This window comes from Lagopus leucura, unplaced genomic scaffold (assembly GCF_019238085.1).
Source record: "Lagopus leucura isolate 7727_CA_CO unplaced genomic scaffold, USGS_WTPT01 Super-Scaffold_73, whole genome shotgun sequence".
Taxonomy (NCBI): Eukaryota; Metazoa; Chordata; class Aves; order Galliformes; family Phasianidae; genus Lagopus; species Lagopus leucura.
In genome coordinates, this window is record NW_024962252.1 from 100,358,489 (window position 1) to 100,382,377 (window position 23,889).

Here is a 23,889-nt window from a genome sequence, read left to right on the forward strand (position 1 = left end):
GTTCTCTAAGGTCACCGCTTCCTCAAGGTGCCCCACTTCTCTCCCCTCTCCCCTCCCCCATTTCACCCAGCTTCTGCTGTGCCCATCTGCTGCTCTCTGTCCTCATGCTGCCCATTCACCCCACCCAGGATTTAGGCTCCTGGTCTTGGCCATTCCATGTAGCCTTACTGGGAAAGTGAGAGGCAGTGAGTTGTCACTTGCACCTTCTTACATTCTGGCATTAAGGCCCATAAGGGGAGAGGGTGAGATTTGGTCAGTTTCAGTCTGGAGTTAGCTCGCTGCTGCGTACCCGTGGATACCTGTGTAAGTGCATAATCAAGATAATCAGCAGTAACAGAAACTTTGTTTGCTGTATTTGCAGTACTTTGAGAACTCAAAGCTCTCTAATGTCTGACTGTGTCTTATCTTCCCTGGAACTCGTTCATCCCATAACGTAATATAAGCGCATTTACTTTACATCACTGAAAAGAAACCGTTAATACTTGTATTATGTTTTAACTTGCTTTCCTTTGGAGGCAGGGAATTGTCAAGTAAGTACTAACAACACAGCACAGAAAAAGCACAGATTGCTGTGAATGTACAGTGCAGATTGCATAGGCCATAAAGGGTAAATATTTGTAACTTCCTACAGCACGAATTTCTTGTCTTGACGCTGCCATCCTGTGTATGAAAGTAGATTAGGTGTAGTCATAGATTTGCTACAAATGAAAATCAAATTGGTGCTGCTTTACATTTCTTTTATTGAGGTGATTATAAGGCAACGAATGCGTGTGTATATATACATACATATATATGTATATATGAATGCACACAACGTTTGTGTTTGTGTGTACTGTGAACAGTTATATATTCAAGTACATGTGTGTATGTGTATGTTTCCAAATTAAATCTCATGTTTACTATCTAGTGATTATCTGTCATGTCATAGTGGTAGTGTTCTCTGCTTTCATGAAAAATTTTGGCTTGCTGTTGTCATAAACTCTAGAAGATATGCCCAGGTAAAGAAATGTAGAAGTGATCCCTCTGAAAATTATGCTAAAACAGAAAAAAGAGCAGGAAGCATGCAAGAAAACGATTGATTCTTTTCATAAGGCCTGATTCAAAGGCCTTAGTAAATCTGGGCTGAAGTGGTGTCTGCTTTTCTAGCATCACATAATGTTTTTATTTGGTAAGACAATTGAGTTTTGCAGTAGCTTCCTCCATCCCTTTTCTATGGTGATTGCACTGCTATTGAATCCAGTTACCACCGATGGTTACGTAACAACTTGATCGACCACTCAGAGAGAATAAAGGTACTTGTTTCCCTGTGAACAGCAAGTACAAGCTGTCCTGTACATAAGTTGGCCTCCCAATGAACAATTATTAGGCTAAATTGCAAGTTGAGCTAGGAGAGAAAACAAGCATCCATTGTGTGAAACTTAACAGTGCTTATGAGGCTGCTGAGTTTCTAGCAGTTTCCATCCCTGTCAGGTACCTGAAAACAGAGAAACTTATGGAATCACATTCTGCTTCAGTATAAAGTGAGCAAGAAGCAGTGATGTAGCTTCCTTTTTCCCCCCTGTTCTGTAGGATCTTGAGTTAAGAATATAGCCAGTAATGCCAGGGTATGGTATTTGTGAATTTGTAGACTGGTGCACTCTTTAATTTCTGTTTTAGTTTTTGCTGGCATGCTTGAATAGCATGTTTTGTGCCACGAGGGAATGACTGATCAACTCTAAAAATGCTTGTGCATGAGTAAAGTGGTCAGAAATATGCCTAAACTGTATTAAGTTTCTTACTTGGCTTTGTTTGCTGCTTACAAGGGGATCAAGGTAACTCTTTTACTCTTTCAACATCACAAGATCTAATGTACTTTTCCAGTATTAATGAGTTTGTTTGTTTGCTTGAGAAGCGAGTTGGTTTGTTTATTTTCAGTCTGCTCTGTCTTTTCTAGAGCCCAGCTTTTCATGCTACTTATTCCTGCAAAATAAGCCATGTAGCAATGCGTTCTGGCTATGTGTTTCATCAACTGCTGTCTTTAAGAGCTTTCATAAAAATGCAATTCCAGATAAATCAGCTCTCATTAAGCAAAAGGGATTTCATTCCTCTGCAGTCATTTTTGCAAAACAGGAGTTACTGAGAGTCACAGTAAAAGAACAAACCAATCTAATTTTTGCAGCATATAAATTTTATATCAAGTTCATTCATTTTTGAAATCTTAAGCTGTGAAAATGTTTTCCAGATTCGAGCTTAAATAAATTCAGGCCAGGTTTAACCCTGCCCCCAGAATCTGCTGTTAGTGTTTAATGGCGTGAACTGTTTTTGTGTGAATAACAGCAGCCATTGAGTGATGGTTTGGAGCAAGCATTTAACCATAACATCAGTTTTGATTCTTTTGCTATCGCCTCTTCTACCCTGACCTTCTCACCAGGCCCATATTCTAGCTAAAAGCTGATCGAACGTGATGAAGGCCAAATTTCTTGGGGTGATTTTGCTGGTAATCCACTGCGATGTTTTGGGTCTGTGCTGTTGCCAATTGGGTTAGAATTTAGCTCTCCTTAATTCGTTACCTGAAAGGGATAGTCATTGTGCCCAAATGAACCTAATAGGCATCCTGAGTGAACCCAGTGCAACAGGACTGTGTTAGGTATGAACTTCTATGGGTCCAACACGCTCTGCTCCTCTTAGGTTTGTGCCTGTTCTTTTTTCTTAGAAGGATCAAGTTGAATATCCCCTTTGCTGCCTCCCTTTAGTCATATGTATGTTCACTGTAGCCTCTGGACTTGCAGTTAGAGCATCTCATAGAAGTAAATGTTCTCTGTCTTTAAAAAGACCATTTACACAAGTGATTTTTTTTTCAGTCCATGTTTCCCATTTGTCTTTTTAGTTACTTTCAGCAACTGTAGTTATATAAAATGCTTTGCTGCCCTTAGCCTTCCTCAGATTCATACAGTAAATGACTTACACAGACTAAAATGTAATACTTTTATCTTTAATGTGATTTTGAAATGATTTTAATACTGCCAAGTCAAGGTTTTGTGATGGGATTTCTCAGAAGCAAGGCTGGGGAAAGGTCAGCTGCCAGCTGTAGAAAGTCTTTTAGATCATTCCTGAAAGCAACAATGTACTGTCAGCCAGTACTCAGGGATTTTCCAAAGGATTTAAATCATTAGAATTTAAACAGTCATTTTCAGGTGACTCCTCCCCGAAATCAACATGAGTGTTGTTTCTGCTCTCCCTATCAAAATGCATATGATTACTATGTGTGTTATAAAATGCTAAAAGCTTGGTATCAAAAACACATAGTTGCAACTGGCCACTTTCTGTACTTAAAACATATGCTGTGGTTTTGCTTTCAAACATATTGATTGGCTTCTCTTTTAAACGCGTTTCTTTCAGGCCACCAGTTAGCAGAGCTGCTCCTCAGCCTGAAAAACTGCAGAAGAACAACATCAACAAAAAAAGGAAACTGGTTGAGGTCAGACTTAGTTGTATTTTTCTTTTCATTTGCTTTAGAAGTAATGTGTGCTGGGTTAAACTCATCCCTGTTATGAGGGTAGCTGAAGTTGTGTAGAAGTAAAAGAGAAGGGGAAGAAATTTCTACAATGTGCTCTCAGCACTCCTAGCAAACACCAGAAGACATGATAGCCAGCAACCTGTGGCAGAAGGGACTTCAGATTCAGATATGGCTGACCTGCAATATCGGATCTCTCCAAATCCAAAATCTGTCTCTGGATTTGAAGAACACTTACAGCTGAGATGTATGTTTAACTGCAGCAGAACCCACTAGGTAACCCCAGTGAAAATATATTCAGAAATTGCATTTTGCACATGCACCATTACACGCATGATTTTGGATGCTGAGATTTGCTAACTTATTTTGGAACACACCCTTTCCTCACGCTGTAGGCCCTCTCTCCTCCCCACCTATTTGGAAATGTGCTGAGAAATGAATATTCTGTGGATGATGTGGACCATTTGCAACAATTGCTTGGTCTGTCACTATTAGTCAAATTGTTCAAAGCAAGGTGGAATTATGTTAGAGACAGATGCATTAACTCTGTCTTCTGGGCTAGAACAGCAGCTTTAACAGCAGTCCATTACCCATCACTGTTTTCCTAGAGGAAATCTCTTTGACAGTTGCTCTTTGTAAGATGAAATGTCCAAGATGCCTCCAATTAATGTTTTAATAATGAAGTTGCTTGTAGCCTGGCATTGCCTCTTATAAGGACCTTGGTGTCAGAATTTGTTGTATTAAAATGTAACTGTTTATGAGAATGACTTTTGAAGACTCCTAAAGTAGAAGTAAATGTATTTGCAAATAGCTGCTCAGTGTAGATGTTAAAATGTAATGGGCAGATTCATAAATTGGACCTTTTTTAAAGTTGCATGTATTTCGAATGGTAATTAAATACTATTTTCAGATCTGGTTGAATTATTAAAGAAATAATAATGCAAATGTGTTGCCTTACTTGACCGATGGCAGCTTTGTATGTAGTCCATGAGAACGTCATGCCTCAGTAAATGCAGAAAAGTAAAGAAAGAGGGACAACTGATTAATTATTGTTTAATTATCCTTTTGCTTGGACAAGATGTTTGTGTCTTGTGTAATAATTACCTGAGGTCTTCACATGCATGATTCAAACTCTTTAACCTCTTTCTTTGTTCTTTATTTCACTCTTATTCTTTTTTTCTGTTTTGCTTGACTAGGAGCTGGCTTTAGACCATGTTTTTGGATACAGAGGATTTGATTGTCGCAACAACCTTCATTACCTAAATGATGGTGCTGATATTATTTTCCACACAGCTGCAGCAGGCATAGTGCAGAATCTTTCTACTGGTAATTCAACTTGCAACAGTACTTTGAGATTAAAAATTACTGTGGAAGTGAAACATTTCTGTAGGAAAGTCACGCTTTTGTAACATTCCTGCAACTCCTTCGTATTTTGTATCTTCTGAAATAATGCAAAGAAATTTAGATGGCTATTTTAGCAGACTGTCAAGTCCTCTTATTAAGGTCATCCTGTTAAGCCACCCGACTCATTTTAGTAGGTATGAGATTCTGTTAGGAAGCGTAATACTAAGCTGTTCTATTTCTGCAGCTGTGCCTTTCTAAACTCCACACTGAAGGCATAGGAATGGTTTCTCAGGTTGCATGGGATATGAAATGTCGAGCACTCCTCACGGTTTTAGGAGCAGTAATTGTTCCATTTTGGGTTATTTTAGCAAAATCGTGCTCCAGGGAAGGATCCATTTCTATGCAATACGATGTGAGTAAATTGCTCTTCACAAGGAGTAGAAATATTCCGTGCTTTTTTGGGTAGTGACAACTTATTCTGCCCCGAGTTGTAGCTCTCCACATAGCTTAAGAAACAAGCCAGGAATTAATGGCAGTTTATTATTCCCTCTTGGTCCTCTGTGGCACCAAATAGTGACAGCACTTCACTCAGCTCTGCTGCCAAGGAGAGGCAGAGATAGATGGTGTCACATCTGCTGACTTCAGGGGACTCCTTGCCCTGCACAGCCTCTGGCCCGTGGAGCTGGGAACGCTGCCCCAGCTGCTCTTCCTGGCCTTCCCCTTGGGAAGATGGTGCAGAGCAGAAACTTCCCAGGGTTTAGCTTTCTGCTTTGTTTCCTGTTGACTCCTTTGATTAAGTGGGAGAGCTGGTCTGTGCATTTGGCAGTCCTGCTTTTTTCTTGTGGTGGTTACAGATGATTAGCGGATGATTCCTGGGCTAAGTCCTGGTAGCTAGTTGACCAATCCTGCTTCGTGTATATGCATTAGTGGTTACTCACAGCTTGTTTGGAAATGGTGCCTGGAAGTGAAAGCAAAGCAGCTCTTGGCATATTTACTGCTCTCCCCCACGCGTCCCCTAGAGCCCAGCATGAGCATACCAACAAGCTGATTAAATATTCTTTGCTTCAGTTGTGGTTCTTTCTTTGAGACTGTTGTGAATAAAACCACGTTTGAATTTTATTAGGAAGCCAGAGCTTCTACCTGGAGCATACTGATGACATTCTCTGCTTAACTGTGAATCAGCACCCAAAGTACAAAAACATTGTGGCTACCAGCCAGATCGGTAGGTGACTCCATGTACCAATGTCTTACTCAGAAATTGTCAGGGGCACTGATTTATTTTGGGCTTATCTACATAGAATTTTTACTGGGATTTACCACTGTCACTTTTTTTTTTTTTTTTGATCTTGAGAAAATCCTGGAGCTTAATTATTTCTGTCATTTCAGTCTATCTACAGCAGTTTCATCTCTGATCGTGTCATTGGATTTTAGAGTTAATTGTACTGCAAGGATATTTCAGAAAACAAGCGTTTTTGAACAGCACTAAATCTTCCCATTCATATGTAATTATAAGCTTCACAGGATTTCCTCTTTCTTTCCAGTATCCAAAGCACTGTTTAGCCATAAAGCACTTAGCTGTGAAAATAGAATAATGACCATTTCCCTTGCAGAAATTCAAAACTAATACAAAAAAGGAAAGGGTTAGAGTGGAACCTCAGCAGAAGTTACGATGCATGTATGGCTGATCCTGAGACCATATGTATTGATATGTTATTTACATGAAGAGTCCCATGAAATTACAGAGTTCAGAATTGTAGGGGCTGGAAGGGACCTCTAGAGATCAGTCACCAGTGCATTTTGGAGAAGTAAAAGCTGTAGGGAACATCAGGACTGTTTGTCCCAGGCTCAGGGAGGGATGTGTTGCTTTTCACTTATACCAGGGTAATGCTGGAATAATCAATGTCATGAATAACAGAGTCATTCTCATTCATTTCAGTCTGAAAGCAGTGACTTCTGTAATATATGACTTTATAACAAAGCTGGAAAGTGGCAGTAGGTGAAGGCCTTGGCAAACCATCTCTGCTGCCTGTACGGAGCGTTGTCTTTTCAATTGGAATGTTGAATGAAAAAGAGAATGTATTCATACAGTCAGAGCCCTGGTCCAGAATACTGATTTCTGTGACCCAAAGCAGGTGACATTGAGCCTGTCTTTTAATTCCATCAGTAGGAGCCCATGAAATCAGTGTTTCTGATTTTGGTTGGGATTCTGGATCGTTGTAGATTCATATTAGTTTTAAATTTAGTAATCTTTAAAAACTGCATGTCTTTACCATTTCTTTTAAATACCATTTTAAAAACTGAGAAGTACTAAATATTGTTGCAATATTTGTGTATAAAAGACAATATACTCAAAATTAAGTTCAACAATATTCCTGCTTATTTGTTTTGTTGATTTAATCCATATCCATTTTCAAACTTTTAATTTTTTTATCTTTTTTTTTTTTTTTACTTCTGGTGCTGATGCTGGCACTTCAGCATTAGAAACATGACTTACTTCACTTATTGTTTTCCCTTGGTGCTTCCTCATTTGCCATTGCTCTCACAATGCAGGTGATATGACAGAATTTTCAGGTAAGGCTGATTCGTTTGTGAATTCTAGTCAGCAGAGTTATGTAAAAGTTTCCTGTTACCTCATTGTATCTGTGTCAACCGCGGATACAAGTGGAACATCTACAGATAATTTCTTTTGCATGAGGTTCTTCATAAATGTTGCGTTGTTCTTTTGGCATTTGTCTTCTTCCATGAAATGCAATAATTTCCCTGGTTTGTTTTTGGTTTGTTTTTTTTTTCAAGACATGATTTTTTTGAGTACTTTTAATCTTATAAAAAAAAAAACAACCAAACTTAAGTGTCTGTTTAGGTTCAATGTTCTTGAAAAATGCATATTTTGCACTGAAGCTTTCAAGATGCTGAATTAATTTTCTTTTAATACATCTTTTTCCGTGTAGGTACGACTCCCACAATTCACGTATGGGATGCTATGAGTAAGCAAACAATTTCAATGCTACGTTGCTTCCACACCAAAGGAGTCAACTACGTTAACTTCAGTGCAACGGGCAAACTTCTGGTTTCGGTGGGAGTCGATCCAGAACACACCATCACAGTGTGGAGGTGGCAGGAAGGTAACTGGAAAACACGCATTCCTTCAGTCTGGCAGATCTGTATGCAGTTATTTGCTTTTCCTTTCAAGTCACTGGCATAGGTTTATGTTCTTACTCTGAGTGAAATGGCTCCCTGCAGTCTCAAAATCAATTGCAGGAAGAAAACAAAGCGCAAGAAAATATCGATAAGAAAATAAGCTTAAATTTCTCTTGTGAACAGAAATAAGGAGATTACATTCAACATATAATTCCCTGAAATTGAGGGAAGTGTTTTCTTGCTATGCTGAAAATGCTCGGATTTGAAATTGTATGCAGTGCTTAGGCCTTTAAGAAGTCATTTCCAGACAATGGTTATCACAATCAGGAATTGAGAGTGTCTCAGTTCTCTAGATATTTTCCTGCTTTACTTCAAAACGTCCCCAGATTTTCAGTTTTCTCTGCACACACCTGTGCTCAGTGCCTGTCTCCTGCCTCCTCCACTGCAGAAGCAGGCATTGCATCACCCTGATTGCAATTACGTCCAAAAGATGCGTAGAGAGTATCTGACATCCCTGCGCAGAGCAGTTGGTTCAGGAAATGCAGCAGTCCTGCTGTGCTTTAAAAGTTCACTAAGAGGAGGCACTGCTCATCTTTTGCGTAATGCAACTTGTTGATGACACTCAGTGTTTTGATGGTACTTCAGTACCTGGGAGACAAATCGTGCTATTAATATCCTCAAACTGTCAGCTGTAGTGGAACACCCAGGGACCTAGCAGGCTGCATGAATTAAAATGGTTGCTGCTTTAAATAATGTTGGGATATCCTTAGCTTTCGGCATCTGGGACAGAGTTTTCCAATCTAATACCAAGTGATTTTGTTTTATAAAATCAACCCAGAGCTTAATTTGGCAGGTTGATCTAACTGTATTTTTATGCTTTCCTAATTAAAACAGGGGCTAAAGTTGCTAGCAGGGGAGGACACCTGGAGAGGATATTTGTTGTAGAGTTCCGCCCAGACTCGGACACTCAGTTTGTGTCTGTGGGGGTAAAACACATGAAGTTCTGGACATTGGCTGGCAGTGCTTTGCTGTGTAAGAAAGGAGTCATTGGTTCCATGGAAGATGCCAAAATGCAAACCATGCTTTCTGTTGCCTTCGGAGCAGTGAGTTCAAGTTACTTGCTACAGAATTTTATAACACGTTTTTACTGAGAGATCCAGCGCACTGTGAATGGTGCAAGAACGTGGAGATCTTGTGGAATAGTTAAACCTCTAACGTGAGACTTGTGCATCTTTAGATCCTCATTTAATTTTTCTAAATTGGGCTGGGTTTCTCTGTCAGTGAATATTTTTTTGTTAATTACAGCGTAATTGATACTGTAATTGTGTAACCTCTTTTTCCACTGACAGTGTTGGGTATGACGTGTGATTCAGCTCATGTTGACAGTACGTAGGATTTTCCTGTATGTTTACTAAGGAGCCATAGCACTGTGCTTTAGACTTCATAGTGGAGGAAAACAATCTGTTCAAGGCACAGATCAACTTTTGTTTTTTAAAATGGTAAAACTAACGTGCTGTGAGGAGAACATTCAAAACCAGCAGATGAACTCCATTAGCACACATCATTTGTTCAGGATGTTGTTTTCTTCCTTAAGTGTGTGTCACTGAATCCCACTGGCAATAAGAATGCATGTCACAGGAGCATGAGTAACTTATCCGGAACAGAGGAGGGGCTGAGTACGTTCCCTCTGCTCCTTTGTGCATCCACGGGCTTTTCTCATCCAGGTCCATCCAATGCCAAAGGCAGCAGGTCATGCTGGCATGCAGCTACACTACATTTTTGTCTCTAACAGTAGCAAATTCATTTGGCGAATTCTTTCCACCAGTTTCATCACTAGATTCTTCTCCTGTTTATTGCAGAACGTGCAACTTCTCTGTGAGCCCTTAGCAAAGGGTTCTCTAACATTTTTTCCCTTGTATCTATCAGTGAACTTGAAGGTGATGCTGTATTTAGTTCTTTATGCTATCAGGACATGGCAACTGGGAACACTTTTCCTTCTTCCTGCCAAAGAGGAGATGAGATGCTTTTCATTTACACGGAATTTTTCTGTATTTTTCAATACAGCTAAGCCACTTTTCCCCTTTACAGTCACTTAGGGATCATTCAAGATGTTTAAAAGGCACATACTGTTGCTACAGAATCCAGTGGGATTGCAGTTGTGCCTTTTCACCTGCAGCAAGCCTTTCCATTTAGCAGAGCACACTCCAGAAGTACATTTTCCATGCAGAATGCTCACTACTGTTTCCCGTTCAGTTGTGCAATTGCCATGGTGCTTCAATTAGGTACAAGTTCTGCACTTAGTCTTAATGCCTTTATTTTCAGTATCTTGAAGACAGTGGGATTTCCATGGGCACATACTCAAGAAAGAAATGTCACCTGAAATTCAGTAGTGATAACCTGCTGTCCTTGTATGCAGCAGGAGATATGACAGTACATGCATGGCAAAAGCAGCACGTGCATTGGAAATTCCAAGGTGAAATGCATGAAGTGAATGTGCCCTACACTCTGGTCTATGTTAATTATGGTACCTCAAAGAGACACCATCATAACACAATGATTAAACACATTATTCTCAGTGTGTGTGATTTTAATTCCTGTGGTCATTGCATGGTTGACTTTCTCAGGAAATGCAGTACCTAAATAATTTTAATTCAAGCTGCACAAAGATGCTGAGATATTAATCACATCAGAGATTGTTCCTATCTGTTGCAGAATAACCTTACATTTACTGGTGCCATAAATGGAGACGTCTATGTCTGGAAGGACCATTTTCTGGTCAGACTTGTGGCAAAAGCTCACACAGGACCAGTGTTTACAATGTACACCACCCTTCGAGATGGACTTATTGTTACAGGAGGCAAGGAGAGACCGTAAGACATATTATGCTCTTCCTAAAGCACACAGCCTTCTTCTTTCTCACATCATTTTTAATTCATCAATACAAGACATACTGAATGGTTGTGTTATCTGCCACCTTTTTGTTACTTACTTTACATTACCCTGTAGTGTAGTGAGGTGTCCTTAGTAAGAAGGGATGCAGATTGATGTGTGGGATCTCTGGTAGCCCATGAAGGAGACATCTGTGTAACACAACGTTCTGCTTTCCAGCACTAAGGAAGGAGGGGCCGTAAAGCTGTGGGACCAGGAGATGAAACGGTGCAGAGCCTTTCAGCTCGAGACAGGACAGCTCATCGAGTGCGTGCGCTCCGTCTGCAGAGGGAAGGTGAGAGAGCCAACGTGGCAGGCTTCACTGCGTGGCATGCGTTGCTGCGTGCTGTTGTTGGTGAAGATTGGACAGGAGACACAAAGGAGGGGACTGTTCTGAACCAGGGCTTTGCTGGAAAGGCTCCTGTGGTTCAGACCGTGGCAGTCCAGCTAACGTAGGTGTGCGCCACACTGGTCTAACTGAGTCTAACACCTTGTTTGACGTTTATAATGTCCAGAAGTGACATTAAGTCACCTCAGCGGTGTGAGAATCATGCTGTCCCAGCCTGTATGTAAACACTTGGATCTGAATACAAATGTCAAGAGGGAGGTCCACTGCCACCACTCAACAGTAACACCAGCATACAATATCAGATCTCCAGGCGTGAATCTATCAGTGGTTTATCTCCTGTTCTTAAGATTCTGCATGGACGACCACTATAAATTGGGATGGGTTATCACAGATATTTCTATAACACTTGGGTATCTTACTGTGTGTTATGTTATCTGATTTATTTATTTAGTTATTTTTTAATACAAACAGGGGAAAATTTTAGTGGGAACAAAAGATGGAGAAATCCTGGAAGTAGGAGAAAAAAATGCTGCTTCAAACTTATTAATTGACTGTCACATGGAAGGGGAGATCTGGGGCTTAGCGACGCACCCCTCAAAAGACTTATTTATCTCTGCCAGCAATGATGGGACGGCAAGAATCTGGGACCTATGTGACAAAGTGAGTATTGCTCAACTGAAAATAATGCAATGAAAAGTGATAATTTGATACAGCCATGCATTTTTCCAACTGCACAACATGCACTGCTCCAGCCCTGTGTGCACCTTTGAGCAGCCAAGTAAAACAACAGTTGTGTTTGTTGTTCTGGTGCGTAGCATTTCCTGCTGTGTGGCCATGTGAAGAAGCAAGGCATTGGTGAAGTACCATGCTGCTCTTCCCAAAAGCAAGCTACTTGCAATGAGATGCAGCTGCATAAGTTTGTGTTAATGGAGTGCCTTTTGTTTTGTGTTATTTCTGATATAACACTGTAAAAAGCAGAGATTTGACCTAGAAGTGCAGACTGGTGCAGTAAGAAAGCATTTAACTTCTGTGCTGACACAGATCCATGGCTAATATGCAGATCCTCCCAATAAGCTTGCCTCACTGGCGAGCATGACTCCAACACTTTTACAGCCTTTCTTTACAACAGATGAGATGGCATATATGTAGATCAGCAGTACTTTTTTTTCCGACGTCAAACTGCATTAACCAACAAGAATATTAAAAATAACAAGGATTTCTGGTTATGCCAAGCTACATAAATTGTTTCAAAAGCTAGTTACCTGAGATAGTAGGCTCATTTTTAATGTCAGAAATTATTAGTGTTATTAGTGCACCCAGATAATTGAAATGGCAAATGTGTTTTGCTATGTTTCCGTATAGCAAATGGTAAAATAATAGAAAATATTGCTCAGAAATTGTAGAATAGCCCTCTGAAGGCAATGGGATTAAAAAAATCCATTTCCTTCTTTGGTAAGTAACGTGCTTTGCGATTCAAAGTTGAAGTTCTCCCGCAGCAAGATAGCTGCAAATGTGGAACACCCATTTTAATTGCACCTCCATTTGAAGCCTGTTTTGCAACATATGTCTGGTGGGTGTGATTTTCATGTGAAATTTCAGATTTCTATTTAGAGGAAACTCTACAGAACTTGTTTTTAATGAGCGGCTTTCGTACTCAGTGTTTGGAAGCCTTCCATTTGCTCGGAGGCTTTCCACAGGGAGGTTTGTTGCTGTCGCTTTTGTTCACGCAGAAACTCCTGAACAAAGTCAACCTGGGTCACCCAGCAAGATGTGCTGCCTACAGTCCTGATGGAGAGATGGTCGCCATCGGCATGAAGAACGGAGAGTTTGTGATCTTACTGGTTAACAGCCTTAAGGTGTGGGGCAAGAAGCGAGACAGGAAGTCTGCAATTCAGGATATTAGGTATGTCCAACAGGTCTGAGCTCTGCAAGGACACAGCCCTTCCTCTGGAAATAGTCCCATAGGGCCAAGTTCATTCATTTATTTATTGTGATTAATTCATCTCTATCTACCAGTAATTTGTACACTGTGGAGTTACGATTCTGGGAATGAATATAATAATGCATTGTAAAATTGCAAATCCTGTTCCTTTCTCACAGAGGATTAATGTTGTTCTTCATATCATACTGTGCACTCTACACAAGTGCAATGTTAACCTCAGTTAACAATATATGATGTCATCTGCCTATGAAGCACCAAATTTGATTTGGACTGAATTTCCCTATTGATACAAGGTTTGTCTTGTTTTCCAGTAAAATTGATTTGCCCTCTTGTGTTATCACAGGAAGCAAAAGCAAATCTTGCACAGAAACAGTAAATTATATCCTCATTCTGTATCTTGTTGTCTAGGATCAGCCCAGATAACAGGTTTTTGGCTGTGGGTTCCCAAGAGCATACTGTAGATTTCTACGATCTCACTCAAGGTACAACCCTAAACCGAATAGGCTACTGCAAAGATATTGCAAGTTTTGTCATCCAGATGGATTTTTCTGCTGACAGCAGGTACATTCAGGTATGTCGTGTGTGGGCAGCCTTGTTTGTTTCCTGTGACTGGTTATCAGGCATAATGGCAAGATGGCAAGCTGAATTTATGTGTGAGTCACTTCCTTCTTAAACTTTCCTGATCTAGTAAAATTGGGTTGAGGTAAACTAGAGAGTATACAGCTGAAAGGAAATCCATCCATACGCATTGAAACACTTGATTCACTTGTCGTCCTGTCACTGTTATTCCTTTATATTACATATCAAGAATTATAGCAAGCTAAAAAGAAAAATGCATCCTAGATGTTTATTTCCTGATATTACTATTACTACTGTTACCACTGCAGTTCTTTACAGAAGAAATCACTGCATTTACAGTGAAGTTTATAGCTTTTCCTTTCCTGCATTCAGGTATCAACCGGTGCCTATAAGCGTCAAGTCCATGAGGTGCCACTAGGAAAGCAAATAACAGATACTGCCACGATAGAAAAGATCACATGGGCCACGTGGACAAGGTAAAAAAACAAAGCAGAACAAAAGCAAACACTAGAAACTAAAAAGTTCTGCCTGACTGGGGGCAAGTACAGTGGAGAATACAATACAGTGCACAAGGTCGAATCGTGTACACCATACACATAGAATATCCCAGGGTTTGGCAAGCCTGTAAGAGAGGGGTACACACTCCACTTCCACAGAGGCCTCTAACACATGTTTTTCAACACTCTGGTTGGTGTCATGCTCTGTGTAGTGTCATTAATGCTGTCAGATATCCGTGCTGATTGTTGCCATTTGTTCCAGATTTCTATGCTGTTACAGCTTTACTTTTACTGGCACGCTAGGATAGGTTGCTACCTTAACCCACAGTGAACACAAGCAGCATAGGAGGTGTGGAAACATGAGCTGATTGTATAGAAGGGGGTTGTGGGTACCGTTAGAACATATCTGCTGACGTGCATTTATATAGGGCCCTCCCCACACCTTTACAAATCCATGGCTGTGCTCTTACTGTAGAAAGTGGAACAGGCCAGGAGCCCATCTGGCAGCAAACAGTGGGATGATACAGGCAGGCTTTAGGATAAGGTAAGTGAGAATCCTCCCACTCTTACTGCTCTGCCGTGGAGCAAGCTGAAAAATCTGCCTTGAATTTCTCATTTCTAAGGACTCTTTGGACAGATTGTGGGAATGGGGCAGAGGCATCAGTATGTGGGTAAAACAGCAATAACTGCACAGAACCTCAGCTAAGGGGAAGACAGCTCCTCTGAGAAAGACTCAGCTCCAAAGGAGCATTCATTCATTCCACAACCTCAGGGTAAGAGAACATCATTGTAAAAAGCTCTGTGAGCAGTTACGTACGGGCTCACAAGGACAGGCAAGGCCAGAGCTACACAAACTGCTGCTGCAGAATGAGGGGAGTAGTTTCACAGGAGATAAACCTCAGGATGTGTGGTTAGAGCTGGTTTTGGAGTCACACAACACAGGTGCATTGCTGTGATGGGCTCCATTGTGGGGTTTAGTGGGAGAAGGCTTGCTTGTAAGGAACAGTTTTCTATCAGGATGCTCTGCAGCAACAAGAAAGTCTTATGGTCTAACATTCTTTTTTTAATTTCCTTTTGGAACAGCATTCTTGGAGATGAAGTCATTGGAATTTGGCCACGAAATGCAGATAAGGCAGATGTTAATTGTGCATGTGTGACCCATGCTGGCCTGAATATAGTCACAGGGGATGACTTCGGTCTGGTGAAGCTGTTTGATTTCCCATGCACAGAAAAATTTGTAAGTGGAGGTTTTGTTTTCCTTCACTCTAAGCAGCTTACTTTCCCCATGTTCACATTCCTTAGCACGTGGCTTTAAGGAGAGCGCGATGCAGTGGGTCAGCTGCAGGCTGCTCCTGGCTGCTGGGGGGCATTGCTGCCTTCTGGCACTGGGGAAGGTGCAGTGCTCGGAAGCAGGTGCTGAATTTGGATAGTGGGGGCTCGAAGGGAATGCTCACAAGTCAGCATTGTTGCTCTTCAGCACTACGATGGCGTAATGAAACCCTGAACTTTTTTCCTTTTTCCACCAGGCCAAACACAAGCGGTATTTTGGGCATTCTGCACACGTTACCAACATACGCTTTTCTCATGACGACAAGTACGTGATCAGCACAGGAGGAGATGACTGCAGGTATTATTTATTTTGATTTATTTTCGTAATGAAGAATGAGAAAATTCACTGTGCACCTTTGCATGCCAAATCTGCAGCAGTGCATGCACTGCCCTTCTGGGCTCAGGCTGCATTCATTGCTGCCTGCTGAAATGTGAGGTTTGCTTTTCTTAGTCTTGCAGTGCTCTATTTAATGCTTGATTGTGGCTGATTTATTCCTCTGCTTGGCCCGGAGCCAGCTGTTGGATAAAGCTCCTTGCAGTACCTTGCAGTCTGGTGCTTTGCCTTCAGCACCCAGTGCCTGCACCGCACTCCCTGGCTCGCTGTCTTCCTGGAACAGCTGGCTCAAGCAGAGCTTGCCTGATGCCAATACGGAGCTGGGAGCTGCTGAGGGACTGGAGGTGGCTGAAGGGGCCCCTGCTGCTGGCACGGAGCCCCGTGAGGGTCTGAAGAGCACTGAGATCACAGACAGCTGGTGGGGATGTCAGTCACACCAAAATAACCGCAGGGTTCCCACCCAGCAAAGGGTAGGACAGGAATTCCAGCAGAAGAAACAGCACAGCAGATTTAGAAAACCATTCAAACAGAGGAGCCTGACCAAAAGGGGTCTGAATTTTAAGAGGGGAAGAAAATTCAGGAAGTGTGTGTGTGTGCAGGGAGGAGGGGTAGGTGTCTGTCATAGTGTTGCTTGTGCAACTGTGCAACAGCAGTGTGTGGCTCTGGGTGTGCAGCTGTATGTGTAGGGATGTGTGGCTGTGCTCACTGCAGTGTAGCTGTGGTTGTAGCTGTGTGTGTGGGTGCGTGCAGCAGTGCATGGCTGTGGCTGCGTAGGGCTCCTGAGGGCTTTGTGTGCACACGTGGCTCTGCATTGGGCTCTGGCTTTGTGTGTGGCTGTGGGAGTGTGCACGTGCCATGTGTGAAGGATGTGTGTGGCTCTGGTAGCTGTGTGCATGCTGCTGTGTGAGAATGCAGGTCTGTGGTGCATAGATGCCTGGCAGTGTGTGGCTTAGCATGTCTGTCTGTGTCTCTGTCCATCCATGTCTGCACACATCATGGGTCTCGATGTGCCCGTCTGCATCTGTGTGTACACACGTGGCTCTGTGTTAGCGTGCCTGTCCACGTGTCTGTGTCTGCAGGTGTGTGCACACATGGATGTGTCTGTCGGTCCGAGTGTGTCTGTGTGCACCTGTCTGTCCATCTGTCTGCATCTTTGTCCATCCATGTGTCCATGAATGCATGTGCATGAAGACAAAGCCCTGGTGCTGCTGGGGAAGGCACTGCAGTGTGTTTCTGTTCTGCTGGGCTCACCTCTGCCTCACCTGGAGGCGCGTGCTTCAGTGTGCACTTAGTCCACCACTCTCTTTTACAGAAGAGATGCTGGAGGTGACTTCAAAAAATATCAGTCAGTGGTATCAATCAATTGATGAGCTACCAATTAATTTCTTTGCAGTGTGTTTGTGTGGCGATGTCTCTGACAGCTCCTGCTGTGTTGCTGCCACCCCAAGCGCTGGCTCAGGACCGGACAGCCACGGATGCCTCTCCCCCTTCAGCTGCTGTGACTGCTGCCTGATGCTGCTGGAGGATTTCATCTTTCCAGATTTCTTGTGACTGTAGTGAGCATGAACGTGCTCTTGTGTCTCAAATACCACCATCCCAGAGCAGGGAGCTGAGGTTTGGAAGGGAAGTTTTGTAAGCAGGGTGGGCCAAAGTGAACAGGTAACTGCCTAATGCTGTATTATTCAAACCATGTGGGAGAAGGGAGGATGTGCAGAAAAATGCTGGGCCCTTTAATTTGTGTAATTTCAAAATTCATGGCTCGAACATTCACAAATGTTTTCACCACACCTGCTTCAAATTCAATCTCAGTGTGCTCAATAGAAGCACAGGCTGCTAATGAGGACACTGGGCTCACACTGCAGCTGTCTGTAATCAAAGAAGTGAAGTATAGCTCTTAAAATCCTTTTTTTTTTTTAATATGTTTCTTTGGCAAATTTTTCTATCCATTAAGTGCCTTTGAACAATATTTCTCATAGTATGGCCTCCGATCTTGCCTCCCTCCAGTCTGCTTTCAACATATGGTGCTAAACTTCCACACAGAGGAGGGCTAACCACTCACACCCTTTCCAGAGGTGTACTTACGTTATCCCTGTGTACTGCTTTGGTTTTTCATACCTTTAAAAAACAAATTCCAGAATGTTTCTGTGAGCAGGAACCTACACAAGCTGTAAGGCCAAACATTTCCTGCCGTGCTGTTCACAATTAGTTCATGCTGGGAGGTTGGCTGCAGCTAGAACTTGAAGCTTAACCTAAAGCAGAGCCAGGAGGGGGCAAAAAGGAAGGTTTTAAACACAAGTAATGAGGAAGTTATTCCCTGAGTGTTCCTGTAGTCTCTCTCAGGAAAATGTACTTCATGTTTAATTAAACGCTGGCCCAGGCAGTGACCATCAAATCTGTGAAAGTATTCTGAAAGCCACCAGGAATCAGTGCTCCCCACTCTGCCACAGGGATCTCCTGACCCTGGGAACACTGCTGGCCTGGGCCCTTCAGCAGGCAGCCAGCTCCATGCTGCCTGGTCTCAGAAAACACATCATTCAGGTGCCCAGGAAGCGTTCCTGCCCTTGAGAAAAAAGCATCGTCTGCGCTCAGTTTGAACTCCTCTTCCTGTCACTGCTTCTCATGCACCCTCTGCAGCAGCCTGAGCTGTGACCACAGGCAGGAGGGCAGCAGCTGCTGCAAGGAAATGAGAGGTGCTTCCACGTGGAAGTGGAGACCAGGAGCAGATGCTCACAAAGGACAAGCAGAACTGTTCAACAACTGTTAGTGAACATTTCTGCAAGACCAGAAACCAAGGGACAATGAAATTGGAGAAAGAAAAGAAAGTAATTAAGTTCAACAACTTTTTCAAGTGAAACTTTGAAAAGGAACAGCACTGTGAAATGATAATGGAGATAATGGACATTCAAGGAGGTTATTCAAGAAGGATGTGGATGCCCCAGCCCTGGAGGCATTCAAAGCCAGGCTGGATGTGGCTCTGGGCAGCTTGGTCTGCTGGTTGGCAGCCCTGCACATAGCTGGGGGTTGAAACTAGATGAGTATGGTGGTCCTTTTCAACCCAGGCAATTTTGTGACATGGGAATGACTTTGCTCTTTCAGGATTGTTTTTTAATCTAAAGAATTCAAGGCCAAAAGAGAACGTTCTGACTTTAAGTGATGTTAAATAGTGCTTTAGTCCCAGTTCAGCTCAATGAAATGCTGAGCTGTGGAACTGTCCTGCTGTGCCACTTCACACTCCCACACCAAGCTCTGATAGCAGCAGTTGGACACAGAATATTGTAGTGCTGACCACTGAAACAAACCGCTGTCCCATTCAAGGAGCAGATCCATGTATATTTCACACACAAAAGTGCTTCAGCAACCTCAAAGAATCAGCTTTTTTTAAAACTGAATTTATTAATGCCTTATATTACTATACAGAAGATCAGTTTGTCAGATACACAGTAAGAGTCCCTATGCAGTTTTTGTTTTGTTTTTTAAGGAATCCTTTTGGATCACATGGTGTAATCCCGTTGGGTGGTGATGTCAGTGAGCACCTTCTTGGTCTATGTTGTCATGTTTGCCTTTCGCACTGATTGTATCCTGACCAAAAGCAGCTGTGCAGCAGCAGGAGCTATCGACAGCAATGCTACCACTACCTTACAGCAATAGCATCTGTCAGGAAAGCACTTGCAAATTTCTATGTTTATATCGTTTGGCTTTATCTGTAAATGTTCAGAAGTGAGGATGTATTATACTGTAAATTAATACATTAGTGCATGAATTTATTTTTCAATGGTCAAAATGCCATTCATGGAACATCTGTGTCTCTAATAAATTTGGATACCAGTTTTCAATGTCCAGCTCTCTGACTCAGACGCCGAAAACAAACCAAACATCTGAAAAAATACTGGACTGTCTTCTTTACGGTTCCCCTCAGACAAGCAGCGGGCTGCGTTCTCTCTTCTACAGAACAAGCAGCCAAGGACCCTGAAACTCTTTTAGCAGACTCCCATCTCACCTCCCTAAGGTTCAGTGACAGCTGAGGACCGAGTGGGGGTGGCAATGCAGGGCCTCCTGCTGCTCTGTGAGCCACCACAGCTGGGGCTGAGCAAACTGCTTCATGCTGCACAGACAGAAAGAAAAGGTACCATGAAAACTCCACCTACTCACACTGCTCGAAATCTGACAAACTATTTCTACCACCATGTACAATGCATGTTTAAGCACGAGGAACTTAAAATAAACACAAATATATTAAACTTACCTCAAGAAAGCAAAATGCCGGTATTATTTTAAGTCTATAAGCTTTATTGATACTTGGGGTTTTTTTTGTTTGGGTGTTTTTTTTTTTTTTGGTTTTTTTTTTTTGCTTTTTTGTTGATTTTTTCTTGTTTTTTCGTTTTACATTTCACAATGCATTCCACAGACTTAGTTCAATACAGCTTAAACTGCAAGTGTTTATATTTTCATTGACCATTTCTTGCATAACAAGGTTTGAAGTTCCCAAACAACATTTGCAGCATGAGATATTCAGTCCACACACGTTCAGAGTTTGAGAGACTGTAGAATTATTTGCTCAAAATTAACTACTGTACGTTTGCGCAACCAAGTGTATGCTGTAATTTCAGTTTACGTGGAGGTTCCTTTGTTCGTTACTCTTTTTTTGCTTCTTTTAAACAGATGCTAGTGTTTACAGAGACGTTTTAGTTTCTCAAGCTTGTGTGCTATGGAGCTAGTCCAGAATCAGTCAGTTCTCTGACGTACGAAGCACTGTGGAGCAGCTGAAAGATCTAAGCTTTGTGAAACACATATATATATATATATATATATTGGCAATTGATAAAACAATAAAATCACAATACAGCTATACTCATACCAAAAAGGCAAGATTCTTCAAAACTTGCTAAAATGGTATATTCTTCTAAAACATCTCATTTTAGAAAATCTGCATCAATCTACACAGACCATACACAGTGCACAAACTGGGAAGTGTTCTCCTCTGCTCCACCTGCACTACCTCTTCTGGAACGCAGCAGCGCCTACCTCTGATAAGCAAAATGTACAGCTTTCTCAAATCTTTTGTATTAGCCAGTGCTGCACACAGGATAAAGAAAGATGATTAGTTTTAAATCCATACATAGCAGCTTACAATACTTAAGATGATGAAACACATGGCAGTCAAAACAGTTATTTTTCCTCAAACACTGCGTTGCTAAAAAATAAAGATCTGTGAAATTGCACTGCAATGTCAAGGGTTTCGCTATACCCTGACCCTCCCCATGTAAATCCAAATGAGTATTTTCCCCCTTAAAAGCTGAACTTCCTATCCATAAGTTGCTTCGGGCTTTTTACTCGGTTTTGCGCTTCAGCCCAGGGATCTTTGCTTGGATCCTGCAAAAGGAATGGGAGAGGAAAACGAATGGCATTGGAGAAAGCAAAATAGAGGAGGCAGAAAGGTATTCTTAGGGATGTGGAGGTCATTAGCGCAGCAAACCAACCACTACCCTCAGAAACTGGTACAACTGCTAAATTCCTCCTCATGCGCCCCACAGCTGCAAATGCTGAGGGTCTGTGGTTCTACTGGTAGCTTCAATCTATACATTTCCATTAGAAATCAAATTGGATGAACTTAACGGCAACAGCAAGAGGGGAACAGACTTCACAACCACTCTGTATTTAACCAAAAGACTTTCTCCTCCCACAACTTGCAGTATGGGGCATGTAGTGTGGGCCTGCTGTGCACATTATTTATACAGAAAGTGAAACAAACAACAAATACTCACTTTGCCATTGCATCCTTGACATTCTTGTTCACTAGTCCCAAATAATGGTCGATCTGGGCCTAAAAGGTAAGATGGGAGATGTTACAGATCAACTGCTGGATGGCAGCATTACAGCAGGGCACCAGGATGTGCCTCACAGGATCAACTGCTGACAGAAGGAAGGAGCTCAGCACTGGTTATTCCCTGGGCTGATGCAGCCCAAGCCCAGCTCCCTCTCAGTCACCTTCCAGTGCAAAACCCTCCATCCTGTGACTGCTGACCAAAAGGCAGCAATTTCTCCAGGTAGAAGATGCTCACTGGAGCCCACTGCTAAGCTGAGCATCAGCAGGAGATTGCATTTTTAAACACAGGCCTTTTTCACTCACGCCTCTTCTTGAGGCAGCTCTGACAGAGTGCACCACCCAGGAGGAGGTGAGGAGCAGTCACCCCTCGGGGCACCCAGAGAAGGAAAGCTGCTTTGGTGGGCTGGGCCTGCTAAAGAGCTTACGCCCTCAGGGAGCAGCCTTCAGCTCAAGAGGATTGAGGAGCTGGGGTTAAGCCACACCACTTGTCCATCAGGTTTCCTCAGTGCTACAGGGTTTCCTTTTGCTGCAGAGCTCGTTTGCTCGTTTCTAGGTTCATCTGGGAGCTCAGAGAGGAGCCCAAGAGGCTCTGCCATCTTCTCAGCGCTTCTCTTCCTCCTTGCCCAAATTGCAGGCTGGCCTCTCTGAGCGGGGTTGTTTTTGAAAGAGGAGAAGGAACTGCTAAGCCAGCATTGGCTTCCCCCCTCCTCCTGTAGATACTCCCTGCTCCAGCTCTGCTATTATTTCACCATATGCATTTTGCTTTGGGTTCTTCTTACCTCCTTCGTGTAACATTAGTCTGTCAACAGGAGAAGTATCAGAAGCATCTCCCATCACCGGTTTTTGTCAGAACTACAAATTCCATGGGGATTTGGGACACAAATCCTGAATATTATTAGCTCCAAAGTGGTTTCTTCAGAACTCACATCAAGAGCAACACCCCCTGCCTAATGCTGCTGTCATCCTGACCAAATCTGAACAAGAGGACAAGAAATCCTCCAGGTTAACCATGACCGTTTCATAACTGTTTGGGGGGGCAGCCCTCTTAAGTTCCACCAAACAGGAGGGGGGGAAGCACACACAGTTTGGACTTCACAGCAAACTCTGTTCTCTGGCACTTGCTCCTGGTTAAAGGCCTGTGCTTCAAAGGCTTCAGAGTTTAGAAGGATAAAATTTGGTTTTATTCCTTCCTGGTTTTGTTTCAACAGAGCTAATCTCACAGAGTGCTTAATGAATCCTATTAAAAACTCACCTGATGTCTCTCATAAATAACAGGAACACTGAAGAGCGAAATCAAAGCTGGAAAAGAAAAGATCACCAGTATAAATACTGACAAAAGAACAGTGCTCTGTTTAATGGACGCTGGTGTTCACCTTGACCATTCTTTCAAAAAGCTACAGGAAAAAGCAATAGCTAAGCTACATACAAAAATCATTGATCAGTAATTTCAACTATCTACTAAGGAGTTGAGCTGCTCTTCAAGTCTCATTAATGGCATGGTGCATCTGATCACAGCTCACTTCTGCACTGGGTTATACACATTCTTCAGACCCCAGTTTGCTTCTGACAGCTGCTCTGGACTACCAGAATCAAACTATCTTGAGTGGGAGGGGACCAGATCTGCTCCTGTGCCTCCACCAGTAAGTTACAGTATAGCAACCACACTAAAGAAAAGCTAACCCGGACAGATAAGCACAAGGGACCATGCTTCTGAACGATACAAAGTCTGAAAAATCAGCAATTTCAGCAGCACAATTCACAATTATCCCTCTGCAGTGTTATCAGTGCCCTAGAAGGACACACAACTGCATCATTTCGATACACTCTCAAGAACCCAGGAACAGCCTCGGAATACCAGGCAGACCTCAGTGCTTTTTCAGGGTTATTCTGTCATGCCAGCTATTTAACACAACTTGAAACACTCACCCAGTATCAGTAACGTCAGACCATTGAACAAGGCACCAACATAAGTGAACACCCACATCAACACTGCAAACTGTAAAGGAAAAAAAGCACGTTAGCCCATGATGCGTGGTACAAAAACATACCAGCCATAACACTAAGTGAGAAAAACTCCCAAAACACACTCATAAAGCTAGAAAGCATCAGACATCATCGTGCACGTCCCATGT

At 42.4% G+C, this 23,889-nt stretch overlaps 2 protein-coding genes across 9 annotated transcripts in view; one reads left to right on the top strand and one right to left on the bottom strand.

Moving 5' to 3' along the window:
- EML6 (EMAP like 6) overlaps positions 1–20,106 on the top strand; it is a 111,249-nt gene extending 91,143 nt beyond the window's left edge. The window contains exons 28-41 of the mRNA XM_042883412.1: positions 3,379–3,457; positions 4,690–4,819; positions 5,961–6,059; positions 7,786–7,959; positions 8,870–9,078; positions 10,688–10,845; positions 11,084–11,198; positions 11,724–11,912; positions 12,983–13,155; positions 13,603–13,765; positions 14,146–14,249; positions 15,354–15,507; positions 15,797–15,897; positions 17,327–20,106. Of these exons, the coding sequence (XP_042739346.1) occupies positions 3,379–3,457; positions 4,690–4,819; positions 5,961–6,059; positions 7,786–7,959; positions 8,870–9,078; positions 10,688–10,845; positions 11,084–11,198; positions 11,724–11,912; positions 12,983–13,155; positions 13,603–13,765; positions 14,146–14,249; positions 15,354–15,507; positions 15,797–15,897; positions 17,327–17,351 (1,873 nt within the window). The 3' untranslated portion in view covers positions 17,352–20,106. The remainder of the gene's footprint in view (positions 1–3,378; positions 3,458–4,689; positions 4,820–5,960; positions 6,060–7,785; positions 7,960–8,869; positions 9,079–10,687; positions 10,846–11,083; positions 11,199–11,723; positions 11,913–12,982; positions 13,156–13,602; positions 13,766–14,145; positions 14,250–15,353; positions 15,508–15,796; positions 15,898–17,326) is intronic.
- A 234-nt stretch (positions 20,107–20,340) lies between these two features.
- Positions 20,341–23,889, bottom strand: part of RTN4 (reticulon 4) — a 51,438-nt gene continuing 47,889 nt past the window's right edge. For all 8 annotated transcript variants that reach the window (XM_042883352.1, XM_042883360.1, XM_042883391.1 and 5 more), the window contains 4 exons: positions 23,684–23,753; positions 23,010–23,056; positions 21,696–21,754; positions 20,341–21,303 (listed from right to left, as the gene is read on the bottom strand). In XM_042883352.1, the coding sequence (XP_042739286.1) occupies positions 21,261–21,303; positions 21,696–21,754; positions 23,010–23,056; positions 23,684–23,753 (219 nt within the window). In that variant the 3' untranslated portion in view covers positions 20,341–21,260. The remainder of the gene's footprint in view (positions 21,304–21,695; positions 21,755–23,009; positions 23,057–23,683; positions 23,754–23,889) is intronic.